At 40.6% G+C, this 19617-nt stretch overlaps 1 protein-coding gene across 1 annotated transcript in view; it reads left to right on the top strand.

Annotated features, from left to right (window-relative positions):
• The window catches only part of MBOAT2 (membrane bound O-acyltransferase domain containing 2), a gene marked incomplete at its 5' end in the record, with an annotated part of 112784 nt that overhangs the window by 27812 nt on the left and 65355 nt on the right, over nt 1-19617 (top strand). Inside the window, 2 exons of the mRNA XM_042457534.1 lie at nt 11219-11367; nt 12194-12271. Coding sequence (XP_042313468.1) covers nt 11219-11367; nt 12194-12271 — 227 coding nt within the window. The remainder of the gene's footprint in view (nt 1-11218; nt 11368-12193; nt 12272-19617) is intronic.

Genomic DNA, 19617 nt, shown 5'->3' with positions numbered 1-19617 from the left:
CTGGCAAGTATTGTTTCTTAATTAAGGTAGTTCTTAGGATCAATACTTACTGTGTCATATTATTATTAACCTTTATTTATGAAGTGCTGTAAATTTACACAGCGCTGTACATACAATCTTTTTAATTAGACGGTTCCCTGCCCTCGGGCTGCTTCTGAAGGTGCCCTATAATGCTCCTTGTATGTGTGATCATCCAGGGCTTTGGCCAAGTGGTCACATATCTAGTTAACTTGCCAATTGAGGGAAGGGAACCTCTCCTTGAATTTTGTGTGCATTTGTAGATTGGGGTAGATTCTGTATCAGTAAAAAGAAAGTAGAAGAATCAGGCCAAAAGGAATCTTGGTTGCCTTCTGCAGAATGAAGCAAAGGAATGGTGGTAGCAGTCATCTGTCAATTTCCTTCGAGGTTGGAGGGGCGATTGGGGTACATTTGTGTCCCTTTCTTCCTAGTCAGATTTAGATTTATTGTGCATATTCACCTATTGAAGTGGAGATTGTAGTCAAGATCATAGAGATTCGTCCAGTGAAAGAAAGGGGGTGCTTTCTTTCACTGACATATTGCCATTGTGACCCAATGAAGTCCAAGTAATTCATATGTCAGAGTAGGGTTGGGTAGACCCAACTTCTGATTCTCACTTAGTCATTAAACTGAGTAGGGGCCCTTCCACACTACACAGTTGTAGAGCTATGATTCCACTGTAACTGCCACGGCTTCATTCTACGGAATCTTGGGATTTACAGTTCAGAGAGGCGTACTTAAGACTTCTCAGCCAGAGAACTCTAGTGCTTCACCAAACTACAAACCCTAGGATTCCAAAGGATGGAACCAGGGCAGTTATAGTGGAATACAGCACTATATTTGTGTAGTATGAATGGGCTCCAGGAGACTTTAGGCCAGCCAGTGTCTCTCAGCCTTGTTCATAGCATGACTGTGGAAATAAGCAAGGTGTATAAAATAATGTTAAATTCTGCTTTAAATATTTCTTGTTGGCCTTAAACCAGCTGTTTGTGACCAAGCTGGCTGATGCATCAGCTTAATTGCATAGATGATTAGTGGATAGCATTTTGGTCATAAATTTAAAGCAAAATTGGGAGCCCTTCTTTTGGCCCGTGAGAAGATGGGCAGGTCTTTGCTTTGTCTTGAAACTATGATGTATTAGTTTATTTTGCTTAGCTTGCTAAGACAAGTTTGTGAAACCAAAATCTAAATCCTTTTCTCGTCAAACTAGCTATAGTATTATCTTTTTGTCTGTGGATTTCAGGGGAATTGAAACTGCTCTGAAACTCAGAAATTTTCTAGCTAAAAAATCCTGAGTACTCTCCAAACAATTTTATATCCCTTAAATATCAGTGAGAAAATTAACCATGAAATCAGTAGGACTTAAGAGTGCTTTACTTGGCTGGATTGAATCCCTTGTGCCTGCTTACTGAACTCAAACTGCTTGGCACCTTCTCTCACATGAACCTGCCTTCTCTGAAGGACCTTTTTAGTTTATCTTCCTGTAGATGTGTAGCGGGAGGGGGGAATATGATTATTTTCTGTTCTTGAAGGCTTCACTTAATGTAGTACAGTTGGCTGTGGGATTCTGGGAGTTATAGTTCAGCACATCAGGATGGCATGGTGTGTGTGAGAGACGGGGGGGGAGGGGAGAATCCTAGGGAAATTTCCCTGATATCAAGCCTGAAGGTTTTCTAGCTTGAGGTTCATTTAATCTGCCCAGATTTACCTTTTTTCTTTTCTTGTCCTCTGAGTGTATCTCTGTCTGGTTTTAATATTTTAAGTATAATAGCTGTATTTCTGTTCTGTTCATTTTCTTTTCTTTTTGTAAGTTACCTCTGAAAGTGAAGGAAGGAGGGACAGCGCCAGCATCTGGATAAAAATTAAAGGGGAGGGAAACAATAGGGATACTGTGGGAGTCTACTACAGACCCCCAAGTCAGATGGAGGAATTGGATGCTGTCTTTCTAGAACAGATGACCACACACTCAGAAAGGAGAGATGTAATCCTGATATTTGCTGGAAGTCAAACTCAGCCAAATCCTCAAGGTCTAGCAAAAATTCCTCACTTGCCTTGAAGACAGTTTCATTGTCCAAAAGGTGGAAGAGGCAAAAAGGGGATCAGCTATTTTGGATCTGATCCTAACCAACAAGGATGACTTGGTTAATGGGGTGCAAGTGGTGGGATCCTTAGGTGGGAGTGACCATGTTCTCCTGGAGTTTGTTATACAGTGGAAAGGAGAAGCCAGGCAGAGTCAGACACGCATCCTAGACTTCAGGAGAGCTGATTTTAGTAAGAGCAATACTGGGGGTGATCCCATTGGTCAGGAATACTAAAAGAGAAGGAAGTTCAGGATGGATGGGAGTTTCTCAAAAGAGAGATACTGAAGGCACAAGTTAAAATAGTTCCAGTGAGGAAGAAAAATGGGAGGTGTCTCAAGAAACCAGGATGGATGACTAAGGAACTTTCAACTGAGCTAACTTTTAAAAGGAACATGTATAAGAAATGGAAAAATGAGGAAATCACCAAAGAAGAATTCTAAAAAATAGGCATGTGTAGGGGTAAAGTCAGAAAAGCTAAAGCGCAGAATGAACTCAGGCTTGCTAAAGAGGTTGCGAAAACAAAAAGGGCTTTTTTGGATATGTCCTCAGCAAAAGGAAGAAGAAGGAAACGGTAGGGCCACTCCGTGGAGAAGATGGCAAAATGCTAACAGAAGACAGAGAAAAGGCAGAATTACTCAACACCTTCTTTGCCTCAGTCTTCTCAGAAAAGGCAAAGGGTGCTCAACCTGAGGATAATGGAGCAGAGGACAGAACAGGGGAAGTTCAGCACAGAATAAGTAAGGAGATAGTACAGGAATACCTGGTTAATCTAAATAAATATAAATCTCCAGGACCAGACGAACTACATCCAAGAATATTAAAAGAGCTGGCAAATGTAATATCGGAACCATTGGCAATAATCTTTGAGAACTCCTGGCGAACAGGAGAAATCCCAGCAGACTGGAGGAAGGCAAATGTTGGCCCCATCTTCAGAAAAGGGGAAAAAGAGGATCCCAACAATTATCGTCCAGTTAGTCTGACATCGATCCCAGGAAAGATTCTAGAGCAGATCATTAAACAGAGAGACTGTGAACATTTAGAAGGCAATGCCATAATCACAAAGAGTCAACACAGGTTTCAGAGAAAGAAGTCATGCCAGACAAATCTTATCTCTTTCTTTGATAAAATTACCATCTTGTTAGATGAGGGGAATGCTGTGGATATAGTATATCTTGATTTCAGTAAGGCCTTTGACAAGGTTTCCCCAGGGATGTAGCCGGGGGGGGGGATCTGGGGGTCCGGACCCCCCCTTCCATTAGAAAAATGAATGGTGTGTGCTGCTGCGCCGCCGCACTCAAGCCCCATTATAATGGTGACACTTAGTCTGGACCCCCCCCCCCTTCCTAAAATCCTAGCTACGTCCCTGGTTTCCCATGACATTCTTGCAAACAAGCTTGTAAAATGTGTGCTAGACAAAGTGACTGTTATATGAATTTGTAATTGGTTGACCGGCTGAACCCAAAGGGTGCTCAACAATGGCTCCTTTTCATCCTGGAGAGAAGTGACCAGTGGGGTCCCATAGGGCTCTGTCCTGGGGTCAGTGCTATTCCACATCTTTATCAATGACTTGGATGACAGAAATGGGGGCATACTTATCAAATTTGCAGATGACACCTACCCCAGAGGACAGGATCAAAATTCAAAATGGCCTTAATAGATTAGAAAGCTGGGCCAAGGTTAAAAAAATGAATTTCAACATGGAGAAATGCAAAGTACTGCACTTAGGGCAGAAAAATGAAATGCACAGATATAGGATGGGGGACACCTGGCTGAATGAAACTACGTGTGAAAGGGATCTGGGAGTCTAAGTAGACCACAAATTGAACATGAGTGAACAGCGCAATGCGGCAGCTAACAAGGCCAATGTGATTTTAGGCTGCATCAATAGAAGTATAGTGCCTAGATCAAGGGAAGTAATAGTCCCACTCTATTCTGCTCTGGTCAGGCCCCACCTGGAATATTGTGTGCAATTCTGGGCACCACAATTCAAAAAGGATGTTGAGAAACTGGAGCGTGTCAAAAGGAGGGTGACTAAAATGGTGAAGGGGCTTGAAGCCATGCTCTACGAGGAACGACTTCGGGAGCTGGGGATGTTTAGCCTGGAGAAAAGAAGGTTAAGAGGTGATATGATAGCCCTGTTTAAATATTTGAAGGGATGTCATATTGAGGAGGGAGCAAGCTTGTTTTCTGCTGCTCCAGAGAGCAGAACAATGGATGCAAGCTCCAGGAAAAGAGATTCCACCTCAACATTAGGAGGAACTTTCTGACAGTAAGTGTTGTTCGACAGTGGAACACACTCCATCAGAGTGTAGTGGAGTCTCCCTCCTTGAAGGTCTTTAAACAGAGGCTGGATGGTCATCCGTTGGGTATGCTTTGAATGAGAGTTCCTGCATGGCAGGGGGTTGGACTGGATGGCCCTTGCGGTCTCTTCCAACTCTATGATTCTAAGAAGGTGAAGACTGACAAAACTGGTTCTTTAAATCTTTGGGTTTTTAAATTTTTTGTGAAGCTTTGTGTGTGTGTTTTAAAGTTGATATAGTAGGTATAATAAAGCTGGTGTACAGTTGGCCCTCTGTATCCACAGATTCAACCATCTACGGTTTGAAAAATATTTAAAAATACAAATTCCGAAAAGCAAACCTTGATATTGCCATTTTATATAAGGGGCACCATTACTGTAGCATTGTATTTAATGGGACCTGAGCATCCACAGACTTTGGTATCTATGGGAATTCTTGGAATCAAACCTCAGCAGGAATCGAGGGCCCACTGTAGTAGCGTTATCTTGGCTCAGTCATTAATCAGAATGGAGAATGCAGTCAAGAAATCAGAAGACTAGGACTTGGAAGAGCAGCCATGAAGAAACTAGACAAGATCCCGAAGTATCATTGAATACTAAAATTTGGATTGTTGGTACCATCATATTTCCTATTTCTGTCCAAAGCTGGACAATGAAGAAAGCTGATGAGAAGAAAATCAACTCATTTGAAATGTGGTGCTAGAGAGGAGTTCTATGGATACGACTTCCAAAGAAACAAATGGGTCCTAGAGCAAATCAAGCCTGAACCTTCCTTAGAATACAAGGTGACTAAACTAAGACTGTCATACTTTAGCCATATCACAGGAAGACATGACTCATTAGAAAAGACAATAATTCTTGGTAAGGTAGAAGACAAAAGGAAAAGAGGAAAACTGTATTCCAGATGGATGGACTTAATCATGGAGGCCATAGCCTTAAGTTTGTAAGACCTGAGCAAGTTACCCTGTTGATGACAGGGTAACCTGGAGGTCTCTCATTCAGGGGGTTGCCATTATTTGAAGTTGATTTGATGGTAGTTAACAATAACAAAATAGTTGTAAAGAGACAAGGTATCTCCTGAAGTATCTTGTGCTACACAAGACTGTAACTAATGAAAATGCCCAGAACAAATAATTGAAACAATATGCAATACATTAAACAGTATGTAAAATTAGCAACATTATCCAATAGGATAATGTATGAACATCAATGAACAAAATAGAAATTCTGTATATAACATAAGTAACAAGACATTACACACAAATTAAAGAAATAAATGAAAATATCAAATTCAAAGGAGTACAGTATCAATGATACACCTCATTCAGACCACAAATAAATAATGGTGTACAATCATAGAAATACAGAGAGTAATAGAATACCAGCTATAGACTGTAGAAAGCATTTTTTAATACAACTCATTGTGTTGTGAACTGCATGCACACCCATGATCCAGCATTTACTGATGGGAAAATACCCCCACAATTAATATTTATTGAGGGCCCCTTATTATTGTGATGAGAACTTTGCTGTAGGGATATCATTTTTTACAACTTAATAGTGTTTGTCTAATATACGTTAGAGGGAGAAATAGGGAATAAGAGGGAAGGGAAAAGTTTTAAGAAGGAGCACTCACTGATCTACTCCTTCATACACCACAAATGCTCTTTGGCAATTCTAGCACCTGAACGATCTTATGTCCCATTCATATTACTTTCAATTACCATATGAGTTGTACTTGATAGAATCATGTGGCTTTCATGGAAGATTTTTTTTATCCGTTCATATAATCTGACTTGTTCATTGATGAGATGAAGTAGGAAAAAGGCCCCTTTTTCTATAGAAGAAATAAAAAAGCTCGAAGGTTTCTCAGTAGGGTTTTTGTTTTGCAATTATAATATTACTCATGTCCTTGTTGATACAAATGCTTACTACCTTGTTCATCAAACAGTGGTGCTTCATTGATTTTCTTTTACCTCTGAACTAATTCACATTCTATTTCATTTGTGCCCTTTATGGTAACATGTTGCTTGGAGGAGTTTGTTCCATTGTTTGATGGATTTGTTTAAGCTCTAGAGCAACCTTTCCCAACCTACTGCTGACATCAATCTCCATTAATCCCAGACATGGTCATATTAGCTAGAAACATTGGAAACTGTGGTCAAACACATGGAAGGCTGCAGTGGTGGTGGTTGTTAATCTGCTTTTGGCTTTAATATGAACTTTAAAGGAGCTAAACATGGTCTTGAAACTATTTGGATGATAGGGTTTAGCACCTTGGCACTGCCATAAAATTCAAACTGAGGGCCTGAACATACAGGGCAAAATAAAGCTGTTTTGGGTCACTTTGAAGGTTTATATTTAAAGGATGCATGCGTCCTAAGAGGCCGGAAGCCATGCCAAAGCCATGCTCCAGTCCTAAGGCCTGGAGCACAGCTTTGGAGCAGCTTCTGGCCTCTTAAGATACCTGTGTCATTTAAACAGCATACCTCCAAAGTGACCCGAAGCAGCATTTTTTTTGGCCTGTCTGTTTGGACCCTAAATTAGAGAGTGGATTTACTGCCTCTCTGACATGGAAGCAACTAGCTTCTAGACAAGGCATCTCTAGAGATGTAGATCCCAGCATTGTGTCCATAGATGTTATTGGACCAATACATATCACAGAATGATCATTGACTGTGCTGGATGGGGATTCTGGGAGCTGCAGTCTAACATCTGGAGATGCAAGTTTGGAACCAGTAATTGTATCTGCACATAAACTTAAGTGTTTGAAAACAATTTGCTTTTTTTTTGTAGTAACAGTGTTGATATAAAAAAAAGAATACTTTTGTTTAAAAAAAGATTACTTTTTAAAATGTGAATTCAAATTGATTGCATTCTTTCACATTTGTATATGGATAAACATTTATCAGCAGCACAGTACAGTGGTGGGATTTCTTAAACTGCAGTATAATGCAATGCACACTCTCCTTTACAAATTGAGGATTTATGTTGACCGTTGAACCCTGGAAGAATTTGGACTGTTAATTTTAATACGTTGTTTATTTGAAGGATTTGCTAGGTCTGTGGTAAATTCACAGTGTCAAATAGTAGCTTACGTTACTGGACTCCGGCTGAAACAGTGCCAGCATCAAAAGGATTTCAAACTTTACCAATACAGTTTTATTATAGCTTTGCAGCCTTGGAAAGCTAGGAATTTGACTCTTTCCCTTGAATAACTCTGCTGAATATACTCAGTAGGAAACATTATGTCTAGAGTTGCCTCTTAAGCAGCATCAAAATTGAGACATATCCTTAAATTGTTGAGCTGTCGTGCTGGTAATGCTGATCGGCTGAATGAAATGGTGTAAACAGCTTTTATCTGTTTCTAGAGATAGACCAAATGAGAGAGAGGCCACCAGGAGAGAAATGGTTTGGGTAGGGAGATTCCTTTTAGTAGAAATATGTCACAGTGCCTGACAAATACAGTTCTCTTCTATACCTTGAGTTTCTTGAGAAGTACAGCCTTGTTTGACCTGCTTAGCCTTTAATTGCTGAAAGGCTGTTGAGAGGAGGTGGAACTCACAAATTACTTCATACTTTCTTCTGGGATGGGCTTTTTTTACTCATATGTCAAAGCATGGCACTAAATTGTGTATGCTAGAATTGTATTGAATTTGTTTGTGCCCACTCATGCTTGGAGGTTTGTTTGTTTGTTGTTTGCTATTATGTTGTGCAGTGGCAAGGGCTCATTGTTGAAATGCCTGACCACAATGGAATGTGCTCACATTAGCTACTTATCTGCCTCTCTCATTCTGAGCTCTTGATTATTGGCTTTTCTTGTACATTTCCCTGAAGTGAATTTGCTGTGTTGCTAGTAAGATGCATACAGATTTAGGCAAAGTACACATTCTCTATTAAATCATCCCCCCCAGCGTGCGTGTTGGGGGGCTGTTGGATATGAAAGAACTACAAAAGTAGGTTCCATAACTTTTCTGGATGGAGATTTCAGAGAAGAAAGTGGATACATCTACACCGTAGAAATAATGCATTTTGACACCTCTTTAAGTGCTGTAGCATCATCCTATGGAATCTTGGGATTTTTAGTTTTTCAATGTCTTTAGCTGTCTCTGCCAAAGAGTGCTGATGCCTCACAAAACTACAACTCCCTGGATTCTGTATGATGTAGCCCAGGCAGTGAAAGTGGTGTTGAACTGCATTATATCTACAGTGTAGGTACAACTAACATCTGCCTTGTGGACTTTTTGGGCAGTTTGATATGAAAGAACAACAAAAGTAGGTTCCATAATATCATTTTTTTTTCCTGGACAGAAATCGAGAGAAATAATATCTGCTTTGTGGATCTCCTTAAACTTGATAACTACATAAAAACCTAGCTATATACAGTAGACCCTTGTTTTATGCTGGGGTTTGGTTCCAAGATCCCCCAAGGATAACAAAATCCATGTATGCTCAAGTCCCATTAAATATAACCACATAGCAAAATGGTGTCCCTTATACAAAAATGGAAAATCAAGGTTTGATATTTGAAATTTATACTTTTTTGGAACATTTTCAAACTGTGGGTGCTTGAATCCGTGTATAAAAAATCTGTGTACAAGAAGGGCCGACTGTAATAGATCCCCAGACCCATGCTTGCTGAGCTGACATGAAAGAGGGAGTAATGTGTTATTTTCAGGGGGAAAGCAATGAAAAGGAGGATGTGCTTAATTCTATCCTTCTAATCTCTTCCTCTGTTTCCATTCTCACTAGCCCATTTTTCTTCTTCCCTTGGTTTATTTCTAGATTTAAGGCTTGGTGAAGGAGAAAAATTGTGTGGGAGAGTTGATGGACAAGGGACAGATGAAGTATTTTCCTCATGTCTGCATAATGCTTCTTCCTCACGTTCATCATACAGTTTGATGTGAGAAGAATGCATTAAGGAACAGATAGTTCTGCTCTGGAACATCACTTTGAATAGGGTGCTCTTCAGTCTTTTCCATATGCTCTGTCATCTCCATATTCTTGCTGTGCCTGCTTACTGTCAAGCAGACTGTATATGACATATGAAATATCACACATGTAATTTTCAAACTTGTATTCTGTAGTGAAGCACTGTGACTTATTAAGCAGCAGATCAAATGAGAACATTGCCTCTCTCCATTATTGTGAATTGTGAATTTTGCTGCTTAAAAAGATAGAGCTATATAGCTATAATCCATTGTAGTTTCTGATATATGGCAAGATATTAGTTCTTAGCTGAGACAGTTGTATGTGATACAGTTTGGGTAAGTCACTTTGGTAGAAGAAAAGTTGGCAGCTGGTAGTTCACCTTGTGCACATCTGTCTGCCTGGACTGGATTTTCCAGATGTCTGTACAGTGGTGTTTTTTAAATGCATGTGGTGCATTTATTACTTTCACATTTCACATGTCACCTAAAGAAAATGACAGAACAACTTATTTTGCAGCAAGCATGACATTTGGTACTTCTTGCAGTTACAACAACTTAGGTAGCTTGATTTACCTTATAGTATTTAATCCAAAAGATGGGCTGAGATCATCTCGCACGGGGAGATGTACAGGTATCATGTAGCTATGTCTCCATAGCTATGCTTCCCAAGACTAGTCCCGTTGTAAACAGTGCAGCCCCCTGACAGCACAATTTCTGTGGTTTGAGGAGGGGATGAATGGGGACATGCCCAGCTACTTTCCTGTAGCTGGCTGCGCTGCGATAAGCAATTACTGAGATCTCTGGGGTCATTGGGTAGTCCTTGCAAATTATATCCTTGCACCACGACCAGCTATAGGGAAACAGCTGGATGTGTCCCCCTCATTCCCCAGCTCTCTGGCAACATGGAAATGGCTATAGGGTTGGGGCTGCACTGCTTACAAGGTGAATTATGGCTGTGGGGATTTTGGTCATTGCACAGTTGGAACACAATTCTGACTTCTGCAATGATCAGAAAATGAGTCAGTAAGAGGATACCTGCTGTGATCTTTCGTGCTGTGTGTAAAGTTTTCTATATGCAACAACAGATACATCTGTGGAGCACCAAAGAGTTCATGATAAAATGATTATTATGGATTGTACCTGTACCAGTTGTCTAGGTATATAAATACTTGTAAATGTTATCTTCTTTGACAAGAAAGCAGGTCTCTTCTCCCACCTTTGGGAGAAAATTTATCCTATTACAAACAAAACAAAACAAAACAAAACAAAAAAACCCAAAATAAAAAACAAAACAAAAATTGCATTAGTAAGATGTGTTACAATTAACATAGAAAGAGTATGAAAACATAGTATCTTCCATATTTAGCCAAATGAATTGTGTACTTAGTAGTGAGTAAATTTGTTTATTTATTGGGTTTATATCCTGCCTGTTTCCCAAAATGGAATTCATAAGTTACTGTGAGGAAGAAATGGACAATACTGACCATCATTATGGAAGCCTATATGGCATAGTATTATGGCGTTGGTCTTTATAAGAAAGAACATCTCAACAAATCAAATGGTTCATGTGCACAAAAAATGGTACACACACACTTTTTTGTACAGAAAATGGCATTTGGCACGAAATACTCTTTCTGTGTAAAAAAAAAACCCCTTTTTGTACAAACCCATATTTTTGTACAAGCGATTTTTAAAGAAAAAAACTATGAACTGTGAAATAAAATAAACACTTTTAATCTTCTTCAGCAGTTGCTTTTTGCAAGTGAGAATGAAATAAGCAAAGAGCTGTTACTTTTAAAATGATACAGATTTGTTTCCTCGTTGCAATATAAATAGAGTAAGTGTACAGTTTCAGCATATAGTGATATGAATAATAGCTCTTTTCCCTGCAGGTCAACTTTGTAGTGTGCCAACTCTTCGCCTTGCTTGCTGCTGCTTGGTTTCGAACTTACCTTCATTCAAGCAAAACTAGCCCATTTATAAGGCATCTTGTTGCCACCCTTTTGGGCCTTTATCTTGCACTTTTTTGTTTCGGATGGTGAGTAACTTGATTTTTCTCTTTGACAGTACACAGATTTTCTTTCTAAAGTCATATCTGGATTACTGAATTTTACAGCTAGAATTGTAATTAGTATTTTCTTGTATTTGTATGAGTGATAGATGTGTTCAGTACACCTTTTGTAGGAAGGTTGATGATAGGCCCAGATAAACATGAAAAGTGTGACTTGCTTCTTCATCAATTTGTAGAGCAGGAGTAGGCAATTGTTACAGGCAAGGGAGCTACATTAGCATCCCGGGAGACCTTGGAGGGCTGCACCCCCCATGGCTCTCTCCCTGCAAAACCCCTCTCAAATACCTTTGGGGTGTGTGGGCGCCCTCCACATCTCCTAGCAAGGATTTGGGGGCATTTGTTAACTTCTGGGATCCACAAAATTGGTCCTGTACAAAATGGACACATGTATTCATCCTGTCATGTAGAAATCACACTCTTAAAGGTGCTCCGGTGAAGCATAGATATTAGCAACAAAACTTGGTAATTTATTGCATTAGTGCCACTTGTGTTTCAAGGCATGCTTCAGCTTTTCCAAGATAGAGTGAAGCAGTGCAAAACATATATCAAGCACCATGACAGAGGATGCACAATGAACATGGATACTGAGGGCAATGACAGCTCTAAAGTAACTTCAGAAACACTGAGAAGTTGCTGCTTGTATACAGTCTTTATTTAAATTTGATAAACAGAGACAATTGTGTATTGTGTTTGACTAGTTGATCAGTGCACAATAGATATTCCTCCCTGTTTGTTTGTTTTTAAATAATTGAAATGAGTGCTTAGACTAACAAAATACTTTCCCCCCCCTTAGGTATGCCTTACATTTTGTTATACAAAGTGGAATTTCCTACTATATCATGATCATTATAGGTGTGGAGAATATGCACAAGTGAGTACTGAGATATTCATGCATCCTTTAAGTGACTTGTAAGGGGCAATATAATGTGTAAGTGGGTGAAACTTTAAGAGAGCAAATTATATGTGACATGAATGCAAGAAATCCTTTCCTTTACTATTTTACATCTTCTGTATTGAGCATAGTAAATCATTTTGTTGGTGCTACTAGATTAATTTAGAATACTTTTCAATGTTTACATTTCGCTGAAGAAACTTTGCTTAGGTAGAGAAACACTACTCTCATCAGCTGTTCAAAGTGCCAAAAACTTGTCTCACTGCCTGTTTATTGAAAGTAGTCCTTGAGGGTGGGATGGGTGCTGTAATTCTCTACACATGACAGTTACTTAATAAATTATATGACTTTCCTATTTATAATTTGTCTGCAATGTTCTATGTCAGATAAGCATATAAGGTAATGGTGTTCCAGTTCCACTTTTTGTTTTCTTTGGTTTGGTTTTAGGAATAAAAAAGAATGCATGAAACTGTTTTATCCTTGGATAAGCATAGATTGCATGCTTTGGATTAGCTGGGTTCATTTTATTGTGTCTCTTCATTGTCATCTGGGGAATGTTAGCCTCCTGCTGGTCTCTCCTGTTCTCTTGTTCTGGTGCACTGCAATATGTATTGTTGTAAGCTGCATATACTTACCATGTGCCTGATGCACTAGCAACAGAGAATTCACTACAAGAGAGTTCTTTGAAATAATGCTAACAGTGTAGGCCAAAATACTATTTCCTGCTAGTTTATGATGGGACTGTATAGCTGCTTTATACTGAGGGAAGGATCAATCTGTTGGTTTATGTGGTTTTTTCAGGCTATGTGGCCGTGTTTTGGAAGAGTTTATTCCTGACGTTTCACCAGCATCTGTGGCTGGTATCTTCAGAGAAGATGCCAGCCACAGATGCTGGTAAAACATCAGGAATAAACTCTTCCAGAACATGGCCACATAGCCCGAAAAACTCACAAAAAACTATGAATGCCAGCCATGAAAGCCTTTGACTACACAGATGGGGAATTCAGTGGAATCTTTTGAAAGACTCTGCATTCCAACCTTTTGGGCATAAAGTCTCATTTTAGAATAACTCTGCAGTTTGTATTGTATTAGTGAGTCTGTGAGTGTGGTTGTACATTTATTTAGAAATCTATCATAAGAAAGCACCAGGATAATTACTGATGACTGAGAAACTTAGGATAGGTGATAGATGGATATGAGTATGCACATGTGTATGCAGGGCTATATTTTCATTCATAAAAATGGAGAACAGGAGCAGGAGTGGTGATAATTGTATACTTTGTTTAGTGATCTTGGAGATCAGTTGTAAAATTTCTGTCCAATACTCATGCAGTAAGGGACAATCCAGCCACATATGTACAAAGGTTCCCTTACCTTCACAACCCCTCCAGCATTTTGGATTAGCATTGGTAGACATACGAGCCAATTTGACTGGGGTGAGGTATCATTGATGGACCAACTTGATAGTATTCTCTTTAATGGCAATGGACCTAGTTTTAAATGGTAAATGAGTCCATATATTTTCCCAGGTCTTACTATCAATTGAAAAGGAAAGTTCTGCTTCCCATCCTGCCTTATGAAGCGTTGAGTTACCAAATGTTTCTTCTTGCAGACAATTATATATGCATGCTATTTGGTCTTTAGAATATATAGCCGTAGAGATGCACATGTTTTCAAAAAAAGTAAGTTGGCGAGGATATTCCTGTATCTGAAGCAGTATCTATATTATTTATCTGTATCTGTATTATTTGATACCAGTTTTGATGACCAGGGCCCAGAGCACAAATTAGTTGCTCCGTTGTGATAGTCGTCCCATTGTGGAACAAGTCCCTAACTGTATACAGACCATAAACCTCCCAACCTCAAAACTGTGCGTATTTTTCTGGGCTCTGGAAAAGAGGGTGAGTAAGAAAAGGCAGAAAAGGGGAAGGGTAGGGAGCCAAGAGATACCTCCATTTCTTCCACAAAACCAAGACATTGAGCAAAAAAGGGTTATTACAAATTTTAGTGAATTTATACAGTGGACCCATGTTATACGCTGGGTTTTGGTTCCAAAATCCCCCATGTATAACAAAATTCGTGTATGCTCAAGTCCCATTAAATATAATGACATAGCAAAATAGTGTCCCTTATAAAAAAATGGAAAATCAAGGTGTGATATTTTAAATTTATACTTTATTTGAACATTTTCAAACCGTGGATGCTTGAATCCGTGTATAAGAAATCTGTGTATAAGAAGGGCCAACTGTATATAGATTCTGAAAAAAACTGCTCAAGTGTAGCAGGGGATGCAATGTTAACTTCACTGTCTACGCAATTGGTCAGACTATTTCTGCTAATCAACTGGGTGATCTGACTTAGCTGAGAAGTTGCTGGAACTCTTTATCCAGGGTTTCTTTTGTTATTTTGTGTTCTGAGGCCTTCTTTCTGTGTACTGAGAAATATGAGCAGGTAGAATCTGCAGTATATCAGGGTTGGGAATCCTGTGGCCTTCCATATATTATTGGACTGCACATTCCAGCAGTATAAGCTGAGATACGAATTGTGACGAATGCTGAGAGTTTCAGTCCAACATTTGAAGGATAGCATGATGCCCATTGCTGGGCTAAATCTAATGTCACTCCTAGCTAGAATAGACCATTGGAGTTGTGAATAGCAAATACCATTAATTTCAGTAAATCTGTTGTAGGTAGGATTACTGTATGATTTAGCCTACTGATCAACTTTTAGATGACTATTGTACAAGTGTCCTTAAAGTGTTCAGTATTTTAGACAAGAATTTAAAAAATAGACAACTTACAGTATTTTTTCACCTTGGCCAATGAATGCATATGCAGTACTGTACATGGCTGCATGAAAAGGCTGAGTAATATTTTGGCCTCTCTTTAGTTAGTCTGTTCAGGAGACACTGTTTAACTAGAAAGATAAATGTAGAAAGGAGCTTCTGATCTAGAACAAAGTTAGAGGCATGAAGGTCTTGGGGAAAAATTCTCAATTAGGGGGAAAGCCACTAGTTCCCCCCATTTTTTCTAAAGCTCCCCCCATGGGAAAAAATTGAAAATTAAGGAGGGAGATCCTAAAAATTAGGAAATTTGAATTTCTATTTTAGAATAATAAACAAAATATTTATGATTAAGCGTCCATATATTAGTTCCTTACAGCTGTTTCTAAAAAAATACATAACAGGAAGAACATTTATGTAATACACATGTACAGTATCTGGTCATTGTAATTCTGATCTTGATCCTTTTCCTTTTCTCAGTTCCTTTTATGGGTTTGAATACTTTGCCTATTTAACAGTATGGAAAGCTAGAGGAGGCCAAAGCAATTTCCCCCATTTTACAAAGGTTGATTGTTTTTTTGCTGCTATTGTTTTTCACCTGCTCTTAAGTGGGATCCGTGACAAAATCAATGGTTCCTTAAAGTCCATTATAACAAAAATAAAATAAAATAAACATTTTAAAAAGGGAATTCAGTGTGTAATTGTTGTCTGACTGAACTATACCTTTAAGATACCCAACATGATAATTTTTATGCTAAAAACATTGCATAGATGTATCCATTATATATGTAGTACCTTTTATATTGTGAGTAGCATAACAATTTTCAGTCTGTAAAAGACATAATAATTCAATTCCCCCCCAATTTCAGTTTAACCCCCCCAAAGAAAATGGTTTTCTTTCCTTAGTAGAAATTTCACACCTCTAAATAGATTGTGAGCACTCTTCCTTTTCTGTGCAGATTCTCCTTGTCTTTGTCAGTTTTGGAAATGGACATGAGGTGGTGTTAAAACAAAACCAAGTTGCTTATAAAGTGAATTCAGGAGCTGCCTTCTTGAACATATAATAATAGTCAGGTTAAATGTTGAAGAGTAAAAGCCTTATTTATCATTTTCAGCAAGCCCATTTGTAAGATTAATTGAAGCATTGAATATTGACTGACAAATTGCCTAAGGGTTCAATAATTCAAGTCATCAATATGGCAAAGTGCAATTTGATAGCTTGAAAGCCCACTTGAGAATATTATTAATAAGAGCAAGGTGCTGTAGAACAGAAGATGTGCATTTTTCTACAGCACATTGGAATGCACTCAACACTTCTGTTGAAAGAGAAGAGCCTTCCAGTTTTGTTTAAGGCACCAGAACCAGGGATGTCAGGATATGTACAATTTTTCTTTATTTGTTGGTTTTTAAAAATTTGACAGAAGGAAACAAACATCAAGCAAGTATCTCAAATCCCTTACAATGGGTTGTGTTTCCAACTAGGGCTGCATTTACATTGCAAAATTAATGCAGTTTGACTCTGCTTTAACTGCCATGGCTCAATACTAGGGAATTCTGGGACTCTGGGATTTATAGTTTATTGATATATTTAGCATCTATCAGCTTAATCCAATTTTAGTCCCAGGTTATTTAGGTTTTTTAGTGATATGGCCTAAAGAACCTACCAGATTCTGTCTGATCTTGGAAGCTAAGCAGGGTCAGACCAAGTTAATACTTGGATGGGAGACTGGCAATGAATACCAGGTGCTATAAACTATTTCAAAGGGAGTAATTGGCAAAACACTTTTGAGGATTCCTTGCCTAAAAAAAACCCATGAAATTCCTGAGGTCATCATAGGTCAAGAGGCAACTGAGGCACATTACACACCACAGTGAGTAGATCTATGAATGGACTTATTGGTCAATGCTGGCAACGATTCGATTGTGATGCAGTTTAGGTGCATTTTGTTTTAAAGTTCAGTGATTTGCAACTTTCCTCGTGAGCCACTGAAAACTGCTGTTGAGTTAGTACCTGATGGAACACATTTTGCATACAATATTCCTGTGAAACCAGTGGAAAAACTGTTGTTGAGTTTGTTTTCTAGCACCCTAGAAAGCAATATTGCATATATACAAATGTGTTGCAAACGCCATTAAAGGTTGCAAATTGGGGCATAATACACATCGCCGGTGCCACTATGAATCACAGTTTCTAAACAAACCATTCTCTAATTAGGCTGCCTCCTGATCTACATGCAGCTGGGTGATTTAAGCATAGAGTAATGAAATGAAAAACACAAATGAAATTCCAGTGCAAAACTATTATGTTGTTGTTATGTGCCTTCAAATTTCTTCTGACTTCTGTTGACACCATCCTACTATTTTCTTGCAAAATTTATTCAGAGGAGGTTTGCCATTGTCTTTCACTTATGGTGAGAGGTGTGTCTTGTTCATGGTCTCCCAGTGGGTTTCCATGGCTAGAGAGGATTGTACCCTGGGTTTCCTGGAGGCCTAGTTCAGCACTCAAACCACTGTTTATACTGGCTTCCACATTGTTATGTCTTCTACAGTCGTCCCTTGACATTCTGCTTTGACATCTCGTGGTTTCGATTATTCGCGAGGTCAAGGTCACTGTGCACACACGCATCTCTCCTCCTCCCCCTACCGGGCTTTTCCCCTGGGGAGGGAAAAGCCTGGAAGGAGAAGCCCGGAAAGGTGCACACACCAATCCTGCCCCTTTCCAGGATGGAGAGCTGCCTCTCTCAAGCAGCTCTCTGCCTTGGAAGGGGTTTGGAAATAATCTCTCACCCGCTGCCTGAGGAAAGACAGCTCTCTGCCTTGTTTGGGGAAACAAAAACTCTCCTTCCTGCCGTTTGAAGGCTTCAGAGAGCTCCCTGAAGCCTTGGAAATATAATAATAATAATAATAATATGTTTTTTGTATTACCGCTTTTCCTATGATCAAAGTTTACAGCATACATATCTCATACAACAAAGCAAGTACCACAAAAAAAACAACCTTGCTTCTCTCCCCTCAAGATGGAGGTCAGGGAGGGCTCTTCTTCTTGGCGGCAGAGGCCTGGTATCTTGCCTGCTCTCTCCCCTCAAGATGGAGGCGGGGGGAGGGCTCTTCTTCTTGGCAGGCAGAGGCCGTTGTATCTTGCCTGCTTCTCTCCCTCAAGTGGGGTCGGGGGGAGGGCTCTCTTCTGGCAGGCAGAGGCCGTGTTTTCTGACTGCTTCTCTCCCCTCAAGATGGAGGTCGGGGGGAGGGCTCTTCTTCTTGGCAGGCGAGAGAGCCTGTGTTTTTGCCTCTTCTCTCCCCTCAAGTGGTGGTCGGGGAGGGCTCTTCTTCTTGGCAGGCAGAGGCCTGTTGTTCTTGCCTGCTTCTCTCCCCTCAAGATGGAGGTCAGGGGAGGGCTCTTTTCTTCAGGCAGAGGCTGTTGTTCTTGCCTGCTTCTCTCCCCTCAAGATGGAGGTCGGGGGAGGGCTCTTCTTCTTGGCAGGCAGAGAGGCCTGTTGTTTCTTGCCTGCTTCTCTCCCTCAAGATGGGGTCGGGGAGGGCTCTTCTTCTTGGCAGGCAGAGGCCTGTTTGTTCTTGCCGCTTCTCTCCCCTCAAGATGGAGGTCGGGGGGAGGCTCTTCTCTTGGCAGGCAGAGGCCTGTTGTTTCTTGCCTGCTTCTCTCCCCTCAGATGGAGGTCGGGGGGAGGGCTCTTCTTCTTGCGGCAGAGGCCTGTTGTTTCTTGCCTGCTTCTCTCCCCTCAAGATGGGTCGGGGGAGGGCTCTTCTTCTTAGCAGGCAGAGCCTGTTGTTTCTTGCCTGCTTCTCTCCCTCAAGATGGAGGTCGGGGGGAGGGCATCTTCTTCTTGGCAGGCGAGAAGAGGCCTGTTGTTTCTTGCCTGCTTCTTCCCCTCAGATGGAGGTCGGGGGGAGGGCTCTTCTTCTTGGCAGGCAGAGAGAGGCTGTTGTTTCTTGCCTGCTTCTCTCCCCCTATGGAGGTCGGGGGGTGGGGAGGGCTCTTCTCTTGGCAGGCAGGGCCCGTTGTATCTTGCCTGCTTCTCTCCCCTCAAGATGGAGGTCGGGGGGAGGGACTCTTCTTCTTGCAGGCAGAGGCCTGTTGTATCTTGCCCTGCTTCTCTCCCTCAAGATGGTGGTCGGGGAGGGTCTTCTTCTTGGTCAGGCGAGGCCTTGTTTGTCTTGCTGCTTCTCTCCCCTCACGATGGAGGTCGGGGGGAGGCTCTTCTTTTTGGCAGGCAGAGGCCTGTTGTATCTTGCCTGCTCTCTCTCCCTCAAGATGGAGTCGGGGGAGGGCTCTTCTTCTTGGCAGGCAGAGGCCTGTTGTATCTTGCCTGCTTCTCTCCCCTCAAGATGGAGGTCGGGGGGAGGGCTCTTCTTCTTGGCAGGCAGAGGCCTGTTGTATCTTGCCTGCTTCTCTCCCCTCAAGATGGAGGTCGGGGGAGGGCTCGTCTTCTTGGCAGGCAGAGCCTGTTGTATCTTGCCTGCTTCTCTCCCCTCAAGATGGAGGTCGGGGTAGGGCTCTTCTTCTGTCAGGCAGAGGCCAGTTGTT

This window comes from Sceloporus undulatus, chromosome 1 (assembly GCF_019175285.1).
Source record: "Sceloporus undulatus isolate JIND9_A2432 ecotype Alabama chromosome 1, SceUnd_v1.1, whole genome shotgun sequence".
Taxonomy (NCBI): Eukaryota; Metazoa; Chordata; class Lepidosauria; order Squamata; family Phrynosomatidae; genus Sceloporus; species Sceloporus undulatus.
Note: the sequence above shows the minus strand (reverse complement) of the source record. Positions and strands in the feature narration are given on the sequence as shown.